Here is a 22,534-nt window from a genome sequence, read left to right as displayed (position 1 = left end):
TTTGCTTTTGTTGCCTGTGCTCTTGTCATATTCAAGAAATCATTGCCAAATTCAGTGCCAGGAAGCTTTTCCTCTGTTCTAAGCATTTTGTATTTTTAGGTATTACATTTAGGTCTTTGATCCATTTTTTAAATTAATTTTTGTATACAGTGTAATGATTTACTGAGCTGTCATGAAAGAAAATCTCGAATGAAATTCCATCCAACACATAGGCATTTTATGTTATGTGTTCAATATTACTATGCATGGGATACCTATGAGGTCAGGGCATGTCTGGTTCACCACCTGAGTAGATGCTTGACTACAACTTGCAAGTGAGATTCATGTAATGCAGACACGAATGAGGCAGGATTCTGAGCCCCGTTATTGGCAACAGGCAAGGAGATGTCCTCCAAAACTACAGGCTGGATGAGCACCATCAGGGCACAATGGCCTTGACACCTTCCATTGCCTGAATCTTCAGCTATTCAAGTATGGGGTATTCTTTGACATTTTAGCCGATTCATTTATAGCAAATTACTTCAGTTTCTCCAGTGAGATATCATATCTAACATTCATCAGGTTAGTAAAATAAACTACTAATTTCACTGATGAAAAGCTATTCCTGATGTCCAGTAAGCTAAATAGTGAAGCTTCAGTGTTGATCACATTTGAATAGCTGAAATACTTAGCCACTTCTGAAATGTAGTCTTTTGTTGATAATATCCTAGCTCATCCCATAAACTGTATGCTTATTTAGGGCCAAAATTGAAACTAACTGATCCATACATTTTTTAAAAAAAGGATTTCTGTTTTATTTATTTGAAAGAGAGAGATAGAGACAGAGCGAGAGCGAGAGAGAGAGAAGGGGCTTCCATCTGCTGGTTCATTCCATTGGCTAGAGCTGAGCCAATCCAAAATCAGGAACTAGGAGCTTCTTTGCGGGGGGCTAAGGGGGACGGGGAGAGCCCACATGGGTGCAGGGACCAAGCAATTGGGCCATCTTCCACTGCTTTCCCAGGAACATTAGGAGGGAGCTGGATTGGAAGTGGAGCAGCCAAGACTCGAACTAGTACACATTTGAGATGCCAGCACTGCAGGCAGGGCTTTAACCTGCTGTGCCACAGCACTGGCCCCAATCCATAAATTTTTATATTACTGTTATTGTAATAGACCATGTTATACATTTTTAAATTAATTAAGCAAATTACAGAGACAGCAGCAAGTTGCCATTGGTTAAATCATGCATTTTGCAGCTCAACCTGGTGATTATAGTATTTGTGTAGTGCGTGTGTGTGTGTGTGTGTGTGCGTGTGTGTATGTTTAGTTTTCATTTCACTTCTAGGATTCTGTTGTTCCCTTTGCTTTACTGATGTTGATCAAAAAGTGCTAGAGAGATGTACATGAATAGAAAAATGTCACCAAGACAATATGCAGCATAGATATCTTGAGTGTATGTACTGTAAAAAGGTTAAACATATTGTTATTCTGAAATACTAATGAGCAGTTTTCCTTGAGGCAGCTTCCTTTGAGAGATTTCTAGTTTATCTCTGGGTGCTAGGTGTAGTTACGAGCCTTCTTCTCATTCTGTCCAGGTTCTGTTAGTCGGCGGTTGGCAAGGCCTTTCTTTGCCAGAAGATCCTCATCCATTTCTTTTATTCTTGGGAGGTTCATTTACTTTGTCAAGATTTCTTTCCTAATTAGTTTCTAGTTTGGACCCAAGATAAATCGGTTTCCTGGGTCTTTTGTTGTTGAAGGCAAGGACGCTATTGCCGTCCCATGGTGGCCAAGGACAGCCTGTTCTTTGACTTTCCCACAAGCATATAAACACTTTTTAAAGGGACATGATACTCTAATGACTTAAAGATTCTAGTTCAAGGAGTTCTGTATTGAGCGTCTGGTTGTCTCATAATTCCTTGTGTCTTCCTCCAAATGAAGAGACTTAGATTTTACAATTGAAAAGAAATTGACATAAGTATGGCTATGAAAATGAAATGACTGTGTCAAAGAATGTGTATCTCATGAATCATTGAAGCGTGGCACAAAAATGCCGTCCCAATGTTTTATATATGTGTGTATGTCTATGGGACTTAAATACACATGATTTTGCAATGTAGCAGTCCAGGTTTATTTTATGATTGAATTAATAGCATTTAAACATTTTCTGTTTTAAATATAGCAAGATCAACTTTACACCTGGGCTGCCGTTAGTCAACCCACACACTCGCTGGATTACACAGAAGGGCAGTTTCCCAGGAGAGTCCCGTCTGTGTGGCCATCATCAAAACCTCCTCATGAAGAGCACAGGTCGAAGAAGGCCGAAACAGGTAGGACGTGGGAACAGCGATGCTCTGAACTTGGGCAGCATAATGTATCTCTGCAGTACGCACTGGGTAGTGAGTGTGCACTTGTTTTCTAAGTGTTTTTTAGTGTAGAATTTGCAAATGACTTAAAATCACTGGAGGCTTGTTAAGTTGAAGATTCTTCTGCCACATATTCAAGGGAGCCAAGTTAGAGTGTTGGAGGACAAGATACTGAAATTCTCCAGTAATTACTCTGTACACTGAAGGGTTTTTTAATTCATGTTTAATTTTAATTTTAATTAATTGTTAACAGACTCAATATGATTTATACATACAAGTCTAAGAACATAGTGATATTTCCTTTCTTCCGCCCTCCTTCGTTCTGCCTTTGTTTCTTTTTCTTTTTAGTTTTTGAGACAACATATTTTGAATTTACATTACAGTAAAAGTCTTAATACTTCACCAAATAAGAAGTTTCACATGTGAAAAGCAGAAACGCCCTAGTTTAGGGGGAATATACACAATAGCTAGAAACAATAATTGATCAGGTGTACATTGAAGTTTAAGAGCCACTTCCCTAAAGTATGCAGCTGGAGCCAGCCCTAGAGGTCAGAGGTTGATATTGCATTTGGGATGAGTGGGACCCAAAGAGGCATTTCTGACTACTGTGTTCAAAGAGGATGATGATCACGCCATCTCTTTTCTGTCGATCTCTTCACTGACTGCTTTCTTTGTATTTTTCTTATTCCTTTTCTTTTGGAGATATCTGAGAGAGAAAAGATAGAGATATGTTTTATTAAATCTCAGTTTTATGTAGTTAATAACGGATTATGCAGTATTCAGATGTAAGTATTTTTTCTTTAAACTTTTGCTTTTGGTTCTTTTATCTCTTTGTTCCTTTTGATGTCTTGAAGTATTTTGTGGTCTTGCCTGGGAAGATAGTGTGAGGTTAGCCTCAACTTTATTTGGAAGAATTTCAGTAGGATATTGATCCCTAAGCCTGATTTTAGGAAAATACCCTGTCACCAGAATTGAGAATCATATCTGTGTAACAATGCTTTATGAAATTTTGTTGTTTTATCCTTTGTTCTTCATTTTGTGTTGTAAATTCCAACTTTCTCTGGGTAGACTAGGAATATTGACTTCTGATGCATGAATGAAAACTGAATAGAAGGGAAGAATGGCATTTGTAATTTGCATCCTGACAACATATTCCTAAGTGGTAGCATGGGTATTAGAGTTAAGAATTTTGATTTTTTTTTCCTCATTGGCTCACAGGGAGAAAATACTCCTAAGAAAAGTAAACTGGACTGGTAGCAAGAGAGCAGAACCCAAGAGTGTGCAGCTTGGACTCTTTTTTTTTACCAGCTTTGTGATCTCAGACACATTTCCTACCACTGTACTCAGTTTCCTCATCTCAAAAATGATGATGAGAATAGCAGCCACTACACAGGGCTGTTTTGAGGATTATATGTGTTTGTGTGAACCACTAGAATACTGCACTACCTGGCTTAGTGTTTACTATTATAATTATTATTGCAATTATTTCATGTTGTTGCATTCCTCATGAGTTCCCTTTAAAACTTTATAGTCTTATTCTTGTCCCTTGTCTGAAATTTTTGCTGATTCACTGCCCAGATGGCTGCAATGGCCAGGACTGAGCCAGGTTGAGGCCAGAAGCTTCATCAGGTCCCTTTGGGTGGTAGGGACCCAAACATTTGGGCCATCTTCTACTTTGCCAAGGTCATTAACAAGGAGCTGAATTGGAAGTGGAGTAGCCAGGACAAGAACTGGTGCCAATATGGGATGCCAGTGTTGCAGGTGGTGGCTTTACCCTCCATGCCACGAGGCTTTCCACCATACCCCCAACCTCACACCACATGTCCAAAATTCTGCAATAAGGAACCCAGCTAGCTTCCTGCTTTTAACCCCATCTCTGGAGGGATGTTTTTAGGAAGTATTCCTCTTCTTTCCTCTTTTTACCAGTGTACTGAATGAGAACTTTGACCTCAAATTTCTCTTTTTTTCAGTATCCAGTGGTTTTAAAATACTACTTGGTATTCCTTGAAATAACCAACAAATAAGAGATGAAATATAGGAAATGTTCCTTGTAGGACCCCCTTGTCACATTAAGGCTCAGCAGTTAATCAAGGGCCAAGATGGAGTCTCCTAAAGCAGTGATCTGCAGAGATGTGGGGACTCCAGCATGGTAGCACCAGAATGAATGAAAGTATTTTTAGTGTTGAAAGGAAAAATACGCAATTGAAAAAACTGATCCCACTAGAAAATTTTTCAATTTTATTGAGATACTTTATAACTTATATTCTTATCCTATATCATTGATTAGGGTGATATTTACATGTTTTTTTCTTTCCTACTATGTGTTTATTTTTCTAACTGAAATATTTACATTCTAAAATTTTAGGATACTTTTAAAAAGTTATGGAACATTTTGTCACTGTTATGCATATTGGAGGAGCACTTGACAGAAAGATAATTAAAAATGGAAATCTGAATTTGAATTTTACTTTGGTAAAAGTTGATAGTTGGAATTGAGACCATAAAGTTTGTAATCTAAATTTTTCTTCATTATTTGATGTCACTTGCACAATATCAGAGCAAGTAATTTTTAATACAGTGACTTGTCTCCTTTTAAACTATGCATTCTTGAAGAGGATAATGAAGGTAAGTAGAAGGTAATTTAGCTTCATGGCTTGTTTTCCTCCAGTTGATCTGTTTTATAAGCCCCCCAAAGCTGTAGAGCATTCTTTTGTTCAAAGTGATCTAATGATGCTTCCCGAACTTTTCCTGTTGTAGCAGGAAGACTGGAAGACTCTCCCTTTGCGTAGTTTCATTCCCAAGGATACTCACCACTATCTCTCTTCAAGTTGGACAGTCATAAAAGAGAAATTCCAATAAAGCATTGCAGAGAATCTATTGCTGTTTTATATCACTTGCACACTTTGATAATGTCATTAGTATTTGCTGTGTAATTAACAGAGGTTTACATGTTACTGTGTAGGTGACATCCTGGTTAAGCCAACTACATGCAGTATTGACCCCTTTCAATTTTGATTTACATAGAAGAGTTCCATGACTCTTTTTTGTTTTTTAAGAAGTAAAACTTGCAGATCCATCTTAGAAAATTGAGAACTTGGTGGGTTTTTTTTTTTTTTGACTTTTTATTCCTTCCAGCACTTCTTGAAATTGGTTACTAATTTACATGTGTAGCTATTCTTATTTGTGCTGGTGCTTCTTCTGCCTTTCTCATGTATCTTACTTTAACTTTTCTGTGATCCCTTCTGTTAGAGGTTTCTCTTCATCTGCATATGTAGAGGAAGGACCTGACCATTCTTCATACATATTTGCTGAGGTGAAGTCTTGGTGCCTCTCCCCATTAGTGACTTGCAGAAGGGCTGCGGTTCCTGTGAATTCTTGGCTCCCATAATGGCCTGTGTGTAGTTAAGCACTGGCTTTTTAGATGAGCTGAAGGTGTTAAACTTGACCTTTTCAAGACTATAGCCTGACTGAAAAGGAAATTAGAATGCAATTTGCTTTAAAACTTGGTGACAGAAGCACTGACAAGAAGAAATGCTTTCTGGTTGTCTTGTTTATTCTTTATCTTCACTCTTCATTTCCTCTGACTTACTTGCTACACCCACCCTCCCACACCCATGGTGGTTCTCTTTGTTGGACTATCACATTTTATTCAGATCTCTATCATCTCAATTAGTTATGTATCATAATTTATCTATTTTTATATACACATGTCTTCCATGTAGACTTCTGGTATTTTGAGATTTCTTGGGGTATTGTATATAGTTCAGTGTTTGAATGAATGAATGAATGGATAATGACTTGTTGGGAAAGACATAAATGAATAAAATGTCAACTGAACAAATGAATGCAAGATTTGAGGGAATTTTTTGTGTGTGATAAACTAGTTCGTGGACCATTTTATAGGCTCAGTGTCAAGTTTCAAAGGCCATTTATCAGATTTACACAAAACTAATAAGACAATTAATTTGAACTTTCAAATTCATGTAGAACAGAAGCAGGGTGTGAAGATGTGAACAGTAAATTAACAATTCTTATTTCATTTCTGGAAAATCAAGTCCAATATGTTTCTTTGAAAATGTGAATGGCCAAGAAATAGTGGAGTATTGATTTTAGAAGAAAACTTGGGCTCAGAGAACTGTTGAAGAAAATAAATGGGAAGAGATAATGGCTGAAACATTTTATGCAGAAATCCTAAAAAAGTATGTTTATGTGCTGACTGACTGAATTTTAATCCACTTTTGTTCCAAAAGAGATTTGAGTAATTTATAAATATCTAAGATGGTATACAAAAGAATAACAAAGAGAAATGTACCAAACTAAAAGGAACAATAAAAGGAAATTGAGATAAGCTAGCACATTGAAATGTATCTCAAAACCTGTATTTTGTTAAAGGTAATTAGGTATTTATCCCTCAGCTTCAAAGCAAAAAGGGCAATGTCAACAATCCTGAATCATCCACAGTGCCCATCGGATTGAGAGCAACATACTTTGAGCCTTAATATCCAGAAGAAGTATCTCTCGTGGTTCTTAATAAAGGAGCTTCCGTGGGATATAATAGATGTGTTCTGTCCAAGTACTTTAACACGTGCTCAGTTGAGGTAATGCAGAAATCCTATACAGGGCCAAGGAAAGGTTGATAGTGTTCTACCTCTCTGAATTTCTCATTAAATGAAGTGATAAAATATGTGATCCGCACAGTATCTCCTACAGATAATTCTCCATTTTTTGTACAAACACACACAGGAATAATTTAAAAAGTTAGTGGAAAATGGAATTAAGAGGTAAATTTATTTTGTGCAAATGATTTTTTAACCTTGTCTACTTAAAGGTCTATTTATTTGAAGGGCAATTACAAAAAGAGCGAGAGAGAGATGGTGAGAGAGATCTTCTGTCCATTGGTCCATTCCCCAAATGGCCACACTGGTTGGGGCTGAGCCAAGCTGAAGCCAGGTGCTGGAATTCCATCCAGGTCTCCTATGTGGGTCGAGGACCCAAGAATTTGGGCCATCTTCCACCTCCCTCCCAGGAAAATTAGCAGGGAGCTAGATCAGAAGTTGGGCAGCCACGACTTTGAACCAGCACTCACATGAGATGGCAGCGTCACAGGCGGTGGCTTAATCCATTGCACTACAATGCTAGCTCCAGCCTTCTTTATTTCATAAGAAATTTTTCTTTATCCTTCCATGATAGGAGGATCCAGGTACTTCTCAATAGGAAAAAAATGATTTTGAATTCCTGTATACAAGGAATCTTCAGAAAATTCATATAAAATATGTATTATGGAAAAGTTTATGAATGAATTTATGATTTTCTGCATCAATTTTTGTGTTTGTAAAATTGCCCTGCTGTTTCTTGTTGGCTAGTTAAGGCCTAGGTGTGCATATCTTTTGTTGTCAGTGAAGGGCAGATCCATACCATAAAATAATCAAGCAACCAGAACGTAGAGTTGACTCCATTTAAGAAAATGTGTTTAACCTCATGTTCATTTGCAGAAGGACATTTGTATCAGAATTAAAGACATCTACCACTTATTAGGCATCTAATCATAATCCATCCTATTTAAATGAAGTTTAATGCTTACTTTTTCAGTTGAATTGACTGAATTGAAACAAAATGGTGGATGATATTGGGAAAGAAGCTATTAATAATTTTACATAAGTATATTCTCACTTAAAATGTAAAACTATTTGGGGACTGCTTAATTTTTATTAATTTGCTTTTAAAAGTGTTTTACTCTTTTTAAAGTACTTTATTAATACGAAGAGAACAGATTTCATGTATTTCATAGGTACAATTATTATTATTTTAAAGATTTATTTATTTGAAAAGCAGAGTTCCAGTGATCCACAGGGGGATATACTTATCTTCCACCAACTGGTTCACTCCCCAAATGACCAAAATGGCCAGAGCTGGGGCAGGCCAAAGCCGGGAGCCTGGAACTACATTCCGGTCTCCCATGTGTGTTCATGGGTCCAAGCACTTGGGCCATCTTCTGCTGCTTTCCCAGGTGCATTAGCAGGGAGCTGGATGGGAAGCATCTAGGGCTTGAACCAATGCTCATGTGGGTTGCTGACATTGCACACAGTGGCCTAACCTGCTGTGTCACAACACTGGTCCCTACAATTCTCAGAATATAATGATATTTCCCTTTCTCCTTCTTCCTTCCTTTCCATTTTCTTTTAATTTTTGTGATAACATGTTTTATTTACTTGAAAGGCAGAGAGAGAGGGGGGATGAGGAGTGCAGATCAAAAAGGAGTGACTTTCCATGTGCTGATTCACTCCCTAAATGCCTTGCACTAGCTGGGGCTGGGTCAGGCTAAAGCTTGGAGCCAGGAACTCAATGTGGGTCTCCTACATGGGTGCCAGGGACCCAACTGTCTGAGCCATCACTTACTGCCTCCCAGGGTGTGCATTAGCAGGAAGCTGGAATTGACAGTACAGCTGGGATGAAACCAAGGCACATCAATAATATGGGATGCAGGTGTCCTGAGTACTGGCTTAACCCCCATGCCAAATGCCTGCCCTATAATCATTTTTATTCAGAGTCTAGTTTCTGATTATAGAAATGACGAATGAAGGAAGTGGCAGTCTGAAGTATACCTTCTAGGTTGGTGCTGCGGCTCACTTGGCTAATCCTCCACCTGTGGCCCTGGCACTCTGGGTTCTAGTCCCAGTTGCTCCTCTTCCAGTTCAGCTCTCTGCTGTGGCTGGGGAAGGCAGTGGAGGATGGCCCAGGTGCTTGGGCCCTGCACCCACATGGGAGACCAGGAGGAAGCTTCGGATTGGTGCAGCGCACTGGCCATGGCAGCCATTTGTGGGGTGAACCAACAGAAGGAAGACCTTTCTCTCTGTCTCTCTCTCTCTCACTGTCTAACTCTGCCTGTCAATAATAAATAAATAAAAATAAAAATATTTTTGAAGTATACCTTCTAGAGTGTTCTCACTAGTTACGCTTTAACTGTTCTGATTGGTGACTCTTTAGTGGGGTTGTCTGTCACTACCAGGATGGGGTTAAAGCAATTCCTTAAAGTGTTCTTGGGTCCTGAAAGGATGAGATTGTTGGTAGCAAGTACACTGGAGTTTGTGTGAGCAGTGATAGCTTTGATTTAGGGAGTTCTTTGAATATTAGGGCTAAGCTGATTCCTCAAATATACCTTTCCAGTGTCTCTAGTCTTGTACTATTCCTCAGAAGCCACTTTACCTCACACTTGCTGCTAGCACACTGATATCTTTACTGCATGCTTGCCAATTTTTGCCAATTCTTTCTCTTATCTGCATTCTTCTTTCTATGCCCTCTCTTTCTTCTGTTTTCCCTTATTTTTTCACCTTGTTACTTTTCCTTTTCCTTAACATGTGTTTTTCTTCATCTCTTAGTTTGTATTCATTTTCCATTTATTTGCAATAGAGTTATTCTATACATCTCTTTGATCTTGACCTTCTAGAATTTACATATTCCAGCTTGTGATTAAATTTGTCCTAAAAGTTTTAACGCATGGATTCAAGGAAATGAAAAGCATAATGAAAGGCTTGGGGAATGCATTCAAGTATTCATTAAATGAAGACACAGGGAAATTAAAAGTTTGGTTGTAAGTCTTCAGGGTATTTTTGATGCATCTTTCTAGTAGACATTGTTGTTAATTACATTGTTCTGCTAAGCCTCATTTGTGCTTATTTACCATCAGAGCTCAGAAACTTACTTTTTGGGAAGATTATCAGGTCAGGGACTATGGAAAAAAGCTAGAAGCATCATATACATTTTTTAAAAGATTTATGTATTTATTTGAAAGGCAGAGTTAGAGAGGCAGGGGCAGAGAGAGAGAGAGGTCTTCTATCCGCTGGTTCACTCCCCAAATGGCTACAATGGCTGGGGCTGTGCTGATCCAAAGCCAAGATCCAGGGCTTCTTCCAGGTCTCCCATGCAGGTGCAAGGGCTCAAGGACATGGGCCATCTTCTACTACTTTCCCAGGCCATAGCAGAGAGCTGGATCAGAAGTGGAGCAGCCGGGACTTGAACTGGAGCCCATATGGGATGCTGGCGCTGCAGGTGGCAGCTTTATCTGCTACACCATAGCACGGGCCCCCTTATATATTTATAATGCAGAGAACTCTTTGTGTATCATCAGCAAGTCTTTTGGGTTGTTACTATACTATCTCAATAGAAAGGAAAAGAGAAAATGTCCTTTATCAGTATAAAGCCAGAACATGTTTTGAGTCCTTTGTGTTCAGGAGGACTTAGAAGCAATGAGAAATCAGTATAAAACATAAAATATATATTTATAAAATATAAAATCAGTGTTCTGGAGTTTGCTTTTGCCTTAATATTAACTTACTAGCTTTGATGTTAAAAATCTTATTTGGCTTTAGTAATAAGTTCAGAGTAGAGATTTGTCAGTATAACAGATAAGAATCCCATTTTTACTTACTAAATAGTATTTGCCTAGGGAAATGGCTATATTTCAAGAGCATTTATTTATATTCCATTGCCACTGTGACGTCCATGGGTTAGGTGACTAATTCACACTATTCTCTATGATTTTTGTTTTGAAACATATACACTTAGGAGCTGATGTTTTAGTGTAGGCAGTTAAGGCACTGGCTACAATGCCAGTGTCCTATATGGGTGCTGGTTTGAGTACTGGCTGCTCTTCTTCTGATCCGGCTCCTTACTAATGACAACAGCAGAAGATCGCCCTAGTGCTTGGACCCCTGCATCCCAAGGGGGAGACCTGGATAAAGCTCCTGGCTGCAGCCTGGCTTAGACCTCGCTGTTGAAACCATTTAGGGGGTGAACCAGTGAATGGAAGATACATTCATTCATTCTCTCTCTCTCTCTCTCTCTCTCTCCTTCTCTTTCTGTAACTCTTTCAAATAAATAAATACATGTTTTTGTTTTTTATTTTTTAAGAAGAAAGATATACACTTAGCTGAAGTCCGGGAAGTAGTGGAAGGCAAGGTAGTGCCTGCAATACTTGTTCTAAAATCTTTTCTCCCCCTGGATGCCCCCCCCCTTTCCTTGGTGCCATCCATTTTCATTCTTTCTTTTGAGTTTTCATTTGTTCTTTGATTCACTCCTACAATTACTTAACAAATGTTTAAAGCATCTGCAGAGAACGTGCCAGGTGCTATTTTGGATGCTAGAGATTTGTGGGGAGGGGCCCAGGGGAATCAGCAAAAATGCCTACTTTCATGAAGCTTATGTTCTACTGAATAAGAGTGATAAGAAGGGGCTGGTGCTGTGGCATAACAGGCTAATCCTCCGCCCGTGATGCGGATATCCCGTATTGGTGCCTGTTCATGTCCTGGCTGCTTCTCTTCCAATCCAGCTCTCTGCTTATGACCTGATAAAGCAGTGGAAGAAGGCCTAAGTGCTTAGGCCCCTGTACCCATGTGGGAGACCTGGAAGAAGCTCCTGGTTCCTGCCTGCTGGCTCCTGGCTTTGGATGGACCCAGCTGCAGCCATTGTGGCCTTTTGGAGAGTTAACCAGAAAATGGTATATAATTATTATATATTATAATATATGTCATATATATGAGAGAGAGAGGGGTCTTCCATCCACTGATTCACTCCCTAGATGGCCACAGTGGTCGGAGCTGGGCCAATTTGAAGCCAGGAGCAGGAGCTTCTTCTGGGTCTCCCATGTGGGTGCAGGGGCCCAAGGACTTGGGCCATCTTCTACTGCTGTCCCAGGCCATAGCAGAGAGGTGGATCATAAGTGGAGCAGCTGGGACTCCAACCAGCACCCATAAGGATGCCAGCACTACAGGTGGCGGCTTTACGTGCTGCGCCCAGAGCCAGCCCTGACAGTGTAGTTTGGCAGTATGTTATACCAGTTAATCACCAAATTCCTTTCATTTTTCAGTAGCATTGCAACATGCATCAGCTGCAATGCCGCTAAATTTGGATTGTGAAAATGATTGTTGAGAATGACTGCTGTATCTTCTGCCTGGTGTCGGACCCGTGTGCCAATCAGGAGGAGCAAAGTGATGGGTTGGGTTTGGGACAAGGGAGCAATGTGACTGAGGCATTAATTCTGTTCATCACCTTGCCAACAACCACTTGGTTATGGGCCTTTGGTTTCTAACCTCTGAAATGAGGATAGACCGTATTAGCAATTTTCAGACTGGCCTCTGGGACACTGGAGATTCCTGAAAGCCCTGTCATTTTTATTTTTATGTTTTTAAATTTGCAGACAAGGATCATTTAGGAGATAGCAAATCCTGGACTTCGTTATCTTTTTGATTTTCTCACTTGATAAACTTGTTTTCTCACAGAATCTCTAATGACAGAGGCTAAAGGAACAAAATCCTTCCCTCATTACTCAGAGCTATTGGTGACAGTGTTCATTACTGTTTGTAGAAGTCAGGAGGTAATTTTTCAACAATCAGCTAAAGCAGCCAGCGCCGCGGCTCACTAGGCTAATCCTCCGCCTTGCGGTGCCGGCACACCGGGTTCTAGTCCTGGTCAGGGCGCCGGATTCTGTCCCGGTTGCCCCTCTTCCAGGCCAGCTCTCTGCTGTGGCCAGGGAGTGCAGTGGAGGATGGCCCAAGTACTTGGGCCCTGCACCCCATGGGAGACCAGGATAAGTACCTGGCTCCTGCCATCGGATCAGCACGGTGCGCCGGCCATGCCGGCCTTTGGAGGGTGAACCAATAGCAAAGGAAGACCTTTCTCTGTCTGTCTCTCTCTCTCACTGTCCACTCTGCCTGTCAAAAAACAAACAAACAAACAAAAAATAATCAGCTAAAGCTTTTGGGACCCTATCCTTCAAGATTGAGAAAGTGGCTTCTATCACAGCAGAGATTTTAAGTGCATAATAAAATATGAGTAAGTGAGAGTCTTAGGAATTGCTGGCACAATCTAGAAACTAGGAATCCAGAAAAATAATTGTGGTCAATATGTATTAGAAGTAATTCGATTTATGAAAATAACTAATGACACAAGTATGTTCCATTTGATGTGTTGTGTATCCTGAAAGGTACTCATATCCTTATAACCCAGTAGTATAATTGAAAGACTGATATTTTTGAAATGTATGGCTAAAAGTATACTTCAGTGAAATTTTGTTTTCTGACTGAGCAAATGGGAAAAATTATTGCTTAAGTTATTGACCGTCTGCTTCCTTTCTAATCCAGAATCTCAATCTGCTGTTTTGGAACCCCCGAATAAGTGTCCAGATGCTGTCCAGCAGGTAAGAAGATCTTGTTAAAATTCAGAACCCCCATCTCTGTCATTTGTCTTGGAATCACGACAGGATCTGTGATTTATGCCCCCATCTGTCCAGCTGGAGAGGTGGCCCTTACTTCCCAAAGTCTGCAGGAGATCCAGTCACACAGAAGGGGATATGTGTTCTTTCATTTATGTTTTGCAAAGAAAATCAGCCTTGAAGTGGAACTGAAAACAAGCTTTTCAGAAGCTGTATCATGCTATATCCAGCCAGAGTAGGACCCAACAGCAGCTGTCTCCAGCAGGAAACTCTGGCCACTTCCAGAGAAGTCTGTGCCGAGATTTGCCTGGTCGAATAGTCCCCTTGACACAATTAAGTGAAAATCTGTCATAGCTTTTCTAAAGTCAAATCAGATTTTAAGTTGCTCTGGTGAATGAAACATTAGTTCATGTATGTCTAGTTTCCATGGAGTCTTTTTTCTGTTACTTAAGGAAGCCAAATGCTGGTCTTTTTTTTTTTTTTTCTTTCTTCTTTCTTTTCCTTGTACCAATTTAGTATAAAAAATCTTAAAGGAAATGATTGTATGAAATAGTAGTTGTGGATAGCAACTGTTCTTTCTGATATAAAATTATTTGTTTATTCTTTCACACAACTATGCATTTGAAAATTAACTGATGCGTCTTCACAACATTTTTGGAAAACGTGCGTTGTGAGAAGGTGATGCATCGGTTTCGAATTGTTATGCACCAAAACAAACTTCTCTTTCACTTCCATTTTCCACAGACTTTTTGAAGTACCCTCATAGTATTAGAAATTGGCAGTAAGAAGTTGAGTGTGTACTATCAGGAAATGAGAAGATTCATACCTGGGTTCTACATCTAGGCCTGTTTCTGGTTAGTGATGACACACACTACCTGGGATATAGCATTCTTCTTTGTAAAATTTAGATTGATGATATTGAGAGCTCTCCAAGGCATTAAAAGAATTCCCTTGAAAAAAATTTTTTTTTCCCTGTATCATCCATGAAAGTTGTGCTCCCCCTAGAGGAGAAATGGGAATGTATAGTGACAAACAATGAGGGAGACATGTTACAGTCCTTGGGTGCTTTTCAAAAGTACTCCTAGATTGACCTTTATTATAAGAGTAAAGCTGTTGTTAAGGATAATATCACACAAAAGCAAGTTTTCCAGTTTATTTTATTTTTTTTTCAGAGAAGATGCTTGTGTCAACCGGGAACACTTAGAAGGGCAGCTAATTTTTATTTAATTAACTGCAGTCATTAACCAATAGTAGATAAGAGGAAAAAAGATAAAGAGAGGTAAAAACAGTTCATAAGGTCAGCAGTAATTAGGAAAAAATAGTACCCTCAAAATATCCTTTAGAACATCCTCTCTTTTTTTTTTTTTTGAGGCATAGCTAATTGTGACTGGAAAGAATTTTAATCAGGTTTTCTAAATTCTTGTATTCAAAGATTATAGAGCTGAAATCTTTGTTGTATATGATAATGCCAAAGAGAACAAAATAAAAATATTAGATAATATTGACAATGATAAAAGATGTATAGTCTTGCTCTATACATTAAGATTATAGCTGTACAATTTCAGGGTATACCAGTGTACCAGTATATACATGTGTGTGAAATTATACAGTGAATTTGTTTTTCTACTGTGAAATATATTGCATCAGTAGAAAACCTAATAGACAGGGTTATTTAAAATACCTGTACAATATCTTGGAGATTTAATGGTGAAACAGATAGAATAAATATCACATATTCTCCTTTCCTTGTTGATAAAGAAGTATCTAGATGCCAGAAAATATAATAACTCAATTGAGAGATAACAATATTTGGAAGAAATTGAAGTTAAACACTCATTAATGACATCTAAACTTACTTTTGGCATTATTGCTCTTTAACATCAATTGATTTTATGGGCCTTGAATGATATGGATATGATTCAGAAGCGCTGGCCATATGGGGGATATGTGGAACTAGAATTGATTTTGAACCTACTTTGTACCTATTCTTTTATAATAATACCTTATATAATCCTTAAAATAATCCTTTACAGTAATTATTATTTATCCTTAATTAGTAAAGAAATGTTTCTAGAAGTTAAAACTTTTATGTACTAAGAATCACAAAATTGGTAGTGCCAAGATTTGCACATAGGTCTGTTTGACTTTATTCCTTTATGATGATAAAGTTATACTTTATTATGGTAAAAATTGTGTTTTTACATAATGAATCACTCTATGACTAGTTACAAAAATATCATGCCAAAATTATCAGATGGATAAGAAGTTTATTTTAAAAGTTATTATAATTTCAACCTCCTTATACCTTTGAGTCATATATCAAGATTATTCTGTAAGCATGGAGGTATATTAGTTTGCCTATGCATTTTAAAGTTTTGCCATCTCTTTGTGCCAGATTGTATTGATTTTTATTAACTTTTGCGCTTCATAAAAAGCATGCAATTTTTCAGAGCACGTTGCTTTTTTCCTCTTAGACGCTAGATGGCAGCTCTGTATCTCTGTAAATTACCACTGCAGGCGGAATTGAGAGGTTTTAAGTGAGTATGCTCCTTATGAATGGTGTACACAAGAGGTTTTCTGGTCCATCCAATGCTGCCTACGTTATTCTGTGGTCATAATGCGAGATCCCCAGGACTGCTTGGTCAGAGGCATGCAGCAGAATTGGAAAGCATCCTCTAAGTTTTTCTTCAGATGTGTGTGCAGGCACCTGTTGTCTCAATCTGAGCACACTGGAATTTACTGAATGAATTTTGACTTTCACTCTTTTTCTGTAGTTAATAATTCTGAGTTCAATATCCCTAGAAAAAAACACATGACTCATAAAGCTTTTTCTCAACTAAGAGGAGTTGAAGGCTGTGGTGTTGCCAGTGTCTGAAGCTTAAAGGAAATGCAGCTGGCACCCAGGCAGAAAGAAAAAAAAAAGACTATAGCTGGTTTTTTTGAGTGCTTTTATTGATGATGCTATCAAATTGGGAGGCTTTAAAATGAAACTGCATTCTTTAGAGCTCACTTACTGATTATATTAAGTTAAAATAATATGCTCTGAAGAGTTATGTCATAAAACTGAAATAGAACTGCCTTTTGATTTTGTTTTTTATGCTTTGATATTTAAAACACTACTTAAACTGCAGACTCTTTTATACTATGTAGTACATAAAAGCTTGATATCAATTATTTTTAAGACTTATTTATTTGAGATACAGAGTTACAGAGAGAGGGAGAGACAGGCAGGTCTTCTATCTGCTGGTTCATGCTCTAAATGACCTCAATAAATGGAGCTGGGCCTGTCTGAAGCCAGGAGCCAGGAACTTCTTCCTGGTCTCACGTAGGTGTGGGAGCCAAGGCACTTGGGCTGTTTTCTACTGTTTTCTCAGGCCATCAGCAGGGAGCTGGATGGCAAATGGAGCAGCCTGGACTTGAACATGGGAAGCTGGCATTGCAGGCGGAGGCTTAACCTGCTACACCGCAACACTGGTTCCTCAATATCAATTATTTTTCTCTAAAAATATTTGCTTTTGAGTTGAAGATTGGCATGTGGTTGCATGTTTTACCTGGTTGCCACTCAGTTTTTAACTTATTCTTTACTTTAAAAATTATGAACAATTTTTTTGGTTTTGAAGCATTTTCCTAATACTCTTGATATCTTTCTAATGAACATGGGCTGCTTCAAAGGTGAATAAAATATATTTTTTATGTTAACAGACTCTACCTTTGAGTAAGATTCAACAATATCAGGCAATCAAAAATAATCTGTATACATTTTAATATTTATCAGTTATGAATAGCTACATATATTACAGTGTTATAATGAAAAAATTAAGCAGTATCAGCATTGTCTCCCCCTATATATTGTAAGACTGTATGTAAATAGATTCTCAAATTTTAGAAAAATGCTTTGCTCTAATCAGTCCTATTAGGTTCCCTCAATGCCTAATGTGAGTGCAAACTTAGAAGAATTCTATATTTTTTCCATTGGATCTATATCTCCTGTAGCGTTCTTTATGCAATGACCATTCAGTATAATTTATTAGTCAGAAATCTTCATTAGGAACAAATCAAGGAAGCAGATATGGTTAGTAAACATTATCATTGTTGATGGTTCATGACAGTAAGTCTCGGAATAGACAAATTTGAAGAATAAAAGAGGCATTGGTCAAAGCAGAAGAAGAGTATGAGGTGAGGATAATTTTGGAGGAATAGTGATGGACACTTACACAGAAAATCCATTTGAATTGGAGTGGAAGGTATAGGACATATGGAAGGGTAGAGAAAGAACTTGTTTACTCTGTGGTCCTCAGCTTGAGCAAAAGATAATACAGGCTGCACATCCCTAATCTGAAATGCTTCAAAATCCAAAACTTTGAGTCCCAACATTATATGACAAGTAGAAAATTCCATACAATGAAACTTTGTTTCATGCACAAAATTACTAAAAATATTGTCTAAAATTGCCTTCAGGGTCTGTGTATAAGATGTAAGTGAAATATACATGAATTTTTTGTTTAGGTTCAAGTCTCATTCCCAAGATACTTCATCATGTATTCATATATGTGAATATTCCAAAATCTGGAAAAGTCTTAAATCCAAAATACTTTTGGTCCCAAACATTTCAAATAAGGGATATTTAAGGTGTATGAGTTTACAAGGTGATTGAAAGCCAAAGAAGAAAAGTAATAGTCTACAAAACAGATGAAACATCAACAGACTAAGAAAAGCAGGACTTAACGGAGTGGGGAGAGGGTTACCTGGGTTCTAAAAACCATGGGGTACTCATTCTTGACATCTGCCTCAGTGTCTGATTATTCTTAGGTGCTCCATAAACACTTTGACAAATAGAGTCTGGGAGGGGCACGTGAGATGGTTAGGAAGGAAGATGGTAAGGATACCCTTGTGGAGACTCTGACTTTAAAAATGGGTAACATTTTTTTCCCCAAGGAGTTTACCATACCGTGTCAAGGGAAAGAGAAAGAACATTTAAAAAAAAAGATTTATTTATTTATTTGGAAGGCAGAGTTACAGAGAGGCAGAGGCACGGAGGGAGAGAGAGAGGTCTTCCATCTGCTGGTTCACTCTCCAGATGACCACAATGGCTGGAGCTTTGCCGAGATGAAGCCAGGAGCCAGGTGCTTCTTCTGGGTCTCCCATGCAGGTGCAGGGGCCCAAGCACTTGGGCCATCTTCCACTGCTTTCCCTGGACATAGCAGAGAGCTGGATCAGAAGTGGAGCAGCCGGGACACGAATTGGCACCCATATGGGATGCCGGCATTGCAGGCGGCAGCTTTACCCATTATGCTTTCCATTAGTGCCAGCCCCTGGAAAGAATATTTTACTTTGTGGAAACTCCCAGGAGCTTAGAGAAAGATATATACATTTTATTCTACTTAAAATTTTTATTTTAAATTTCTATTTGTGTCTGTGTGTATTTGTGTGTGTGTTGTATGTGTGTGTGAGAGAGAGAGAGAGAGAAAGAGAGAGAGAGAGAGAAACTCTCAGGTATCCTGTGGAGATGGCAAGAACTAAACTACTTGAGCTATCACCACCGCCTCCCAGGCAGAAGGGGTTGGGTTTACATCAGCAGGAAGCTGGAGTCAGAAGTGGAGCTGAACATTGAATCCAGGCATAATGTAGACATTTTATCTCTAGTAGTAAAAAGAAGCTAACCATTTTAAGAATGAAAACAATTAATGTCTGGGAAATGGTTAAACCTTGAAGTAGAAATATGAGAAAAGAATTGGATTGCACACATTGTTTTTGTATTTCTCCAGGATGGTAGGGCTTGGAGGTGAAATGATATTCTGTTTGCTCTATTGAGTTTTAGATGATGTAAAACTGGTTTGTGCTGTACAACCTTATTAATGACCTGTAGAGAAAGTCAAACAGTTTAAGCAGCAGATATAAAGAGAGAACTGAGCTGATAACAGTCATTTACTTATAAAGTATACTTACCCTTTATTGAACACCAACTGACCTACCGTGTACGAGGTGTTTGTGGTAGGTGTTGAAGGAAATGTGAAGAATTTTAAGACAGAGTCCCAGCATTAAGAAGCAGACATTTAGGTTAGAAGGCTTTGTCTCTTCCATATATCAGTACTTGAAATGATTTGCAAGATGTAACTCTGCCAAGATATTTAGTAAGTGCTGTGTAACAGACCTTACAAAGGGGGGAAAGTTGTTATGAAACTGTATTTAAGGACAGTTTCTTAGGAAAAGTGAAAGTTGAATTGGATTCTGCTTTTTAGACAGATGGAGGAAGAAGAGCAGGTAGTTCAGGTTGGAGAAGAGAGTAAAGGTACAAAAGTAGATGTGAGCATAGCACTGGGGAATGGTGTGCTGCGTAGTGGCCCAGGTGATGTGACAGGCAGAGACCCTACTTTGCCTTCTGGGCCTCTTCCCTGTGCAGACCCAGAGTCTCAACCCAGAGCCCAGTGTTATCTGGATTTCTGCATTTGGTCTCCATGCAGGTCTCTTTACTTCCAGTCTTAATCCCTTCTAATCTCTTCTCTACCATGCTTCCAGAGTTATCTTTCTAAAATCCAAATTTGTGTGTGTTTGATATCTGCTTAGACTCATTCAGTGACTGCTCATAACATTTAAGGAAAAAAAATTCAGACTCTTGAGATTTACATACAGAATTTTCCTTTGCTACTTTCTTTAACCTTTTCACTCCATTTTCCTGTATTTTGGGCTTGTTCCAACCTTAGAGAATACCTTAGTTTTCTGAAACCTTTAGGACTTTACCTGTCTGTCTTTATGGGAGGATATTTCAAAAAATTTGTAGGGAAATGGCATTAAAAGTAAGTTAATTATGATGCAAAACATTTCTTGAAACTGTATATATGCAGGGTGTTCAAAAAGTTCATGGAAACACATATTATGAAAAAAAGTGCATAGATTTCAAAAATTCTTGGCACCAAAATAGACTTATCTTTTAATTCCATTTTCCATAAATGTTTTGAAGTATGCTTGTATAGTAGAACGTGTCTTTTATGCCCTTTTATACACTATTTATTTAAATCCACTTAATTCTTATTTTTAAATATAAGCTATCAAACATGACCTCCTTTAAACACTTTACCTGAGAAACCTCAATCCAGAGACCCCTTTTGATGCTCCTGCTCTGCCTGCCTTATACTTATCTTGGTTTTCCATTATTGCTGAGTTGTCACTGTTTCATAGACAACTGAGCTCCTTAAGCATAAAACCATTCATACTTTCTTTGTCCTTCCAAGTATCCAACACAGTACCTGATTTGGGGAGAACAGTAATTCTTGAATAGTGGACCAACTGGGGCCAGCCCTGTGGTGTAGCAGGTAAAACCACTGCCTGCGACACCAACATCCAATAAGGGTGCCAGTTTGTGTCCTGGCTGCTCTACTTCCAATCCAGCTCCTTATTGATGCACCTGGAAAAGCAGCAGATGATGGCCCAGGTGCTTGGGCCCCTGCACCCATGTGGGAGATATGGAGGAAGCTCTTGACTATTGGCTTCTGCTTGGCCCTGCTCTGACTGTTGCAGCCATTTGAGCAGTGAACTAGTAGATGGAAGATCTCGATTTCTCTCTCTCTGCCTTCTCCTCTCCTTCTCTGTAACTCTAACTTTCACATAAATAACTAAACCTTTTAAAAACAGATAAATAAAAGACTAATTATTTGGAACACTTCCCTGACTGGAGCCAAGAGTACATATTAGGAAGTGGTAGAAAATTGGTTTATATTCTTACCATAGTGGTTGATAATTTGGAACTTGGCCTGGTCTGCTTGGACACAAATCTCAATATTTTCACTTTGAACTGAGAAATTGTTCAAGAAATAAAATTAGATACCAGTGAAAATGGTAAGGCAAGTTTGTCATCAGTAGTAACTACTGAAATAGGGAAGAGTCCAGTGTGAGGTGAACTCAGCTTCCATCTGTACAGAGGTGACTTGAGTGTTTTTAAAGGGAGAATGAGCGAATAGTGAGGAGAGTGAGCAGAGGCTCAGGAGAGGCAGAAGTGAAGGGTTACAAAGGGCTCATCCATGTAAGTACAATTAGGCCAGCTGTGCATGCTGCATGGCAGTTTTTGAGATTAGGATTCTATCTGCCCCCAGAGACTGGTAGACAGAGGCCTTATCCACAGGTGTTGGCTCAACAAGTGGTAACCTTTCTTGGCAGCTTTGAGTTTTCCCAGAGAACAACTTTAAGTGGGGGGAGGGTTATCTTAGGGATTTGGCCTTGAGCTGTTAGAAACTATTCATGTTTGTTCAAGACTTTTGAGGCCAAGGTTGAGGCCTAGTCTAGAAGAGAAGCCTGCTGGAGTTTGATCAAGGATGAGAATTTTAGTTAGGACCTGTCTTAGTCTATTGTCTGTTGTCAGAAAACTGAATACCACAGACTCAATTTATGAAGAATAAAGGTTTGTTTAGCACATGATCCTGGAGGCTGAGACGTTCAAAAGCATGGCGCCAACATCTTCTGGAGGCCTTGCTGCTTGTATCATAACACAGTGGAAGGCATCATGTGGTGAGACAGAGCAAGTGTCCTCCGCTGGGTCTCACTTCCTCCTCTTGCAAAGCCACAAATACCATCCTGGACACTGCACTTTCTTAACTACAATTACCACCCCCCAAAGGCCCCATCTCCAAATGAGAATATTTACATATTATGAGAATAAGCTTCTAACACATGAACTTTTGAAACCAAGGTAGAACTTAGGGAAAGCCTTTTACTGGGTGCCTCATCTATGGAATGGACATAGTAATGAAGCCCATCTCAGAGTTTTATGGGTTTTAGTGCATTGCTTTTTGTGAAATGCTTTGTGAAGCTCCTAGTGCATAGTAGGTATGCAAAATTTTATTTTATGGTTATTATATCTGAGCAATACTCTCTAGTTTTTGAAAGTTGCTTTTATGATATAGCTAATCCTCATAACCTGTGGATTCTGTATTTGAAAAGTTATATAATGGTTAAAATTTATTTGTAAAGCTAATGTTGCATGGTGCTTTCATGG

At 38.7% G+C, this 22,534-nt stretch overlaps 1 protein-coding gene across 3 annotated transcripts in view; it reads left to right on the top strand.

Moving 5' to 3' along the window:
* The window catches only part of LOC100356313 (formin-2), a 355,035-nt gene that overhangs the window by 74,264 nt on the left and 258,237 nt on the right, over positions 1-22,534 (top strand). For all 3 annotated transcript variants that reach the window (XM_008268219.4, XM_070055559.1, XM_070055560.1), the window contains exons 3-4: positions 2,159-2,306; positions 13,478-13,533. In XM_008268219.4, the coding sequence (XP_008266441.1) occupies positions 2,159-2,306; positions 13,478-13,533 (204 nt within the window). The remainder of the gene's footprint in view (positions 1-2,158; positions 2,307-13,477; positions 13,534-22,534) is intronic.

The sequence above is a fragment of the Oryctolagus cuniculus genome, chromosome 13 (assembly GCF_964237555.1).
Source record: "Oryctolagus cuniculus chromosome 13, mOryCun1.1, whole genome shotgun sequence".
Classification (NCBI taxonomy): Eukaryota; Metazoa; Chordata; class Mammalia; order Lagomorpha; family Leporidae; genus Oryctolagus; species Oryctolagus cuniculus.
The sequence above is the reverse complement of the archived record's forward strand: the minus strand, read 5'-3'. Positions and strand labels throughout refer to the sequence as shown.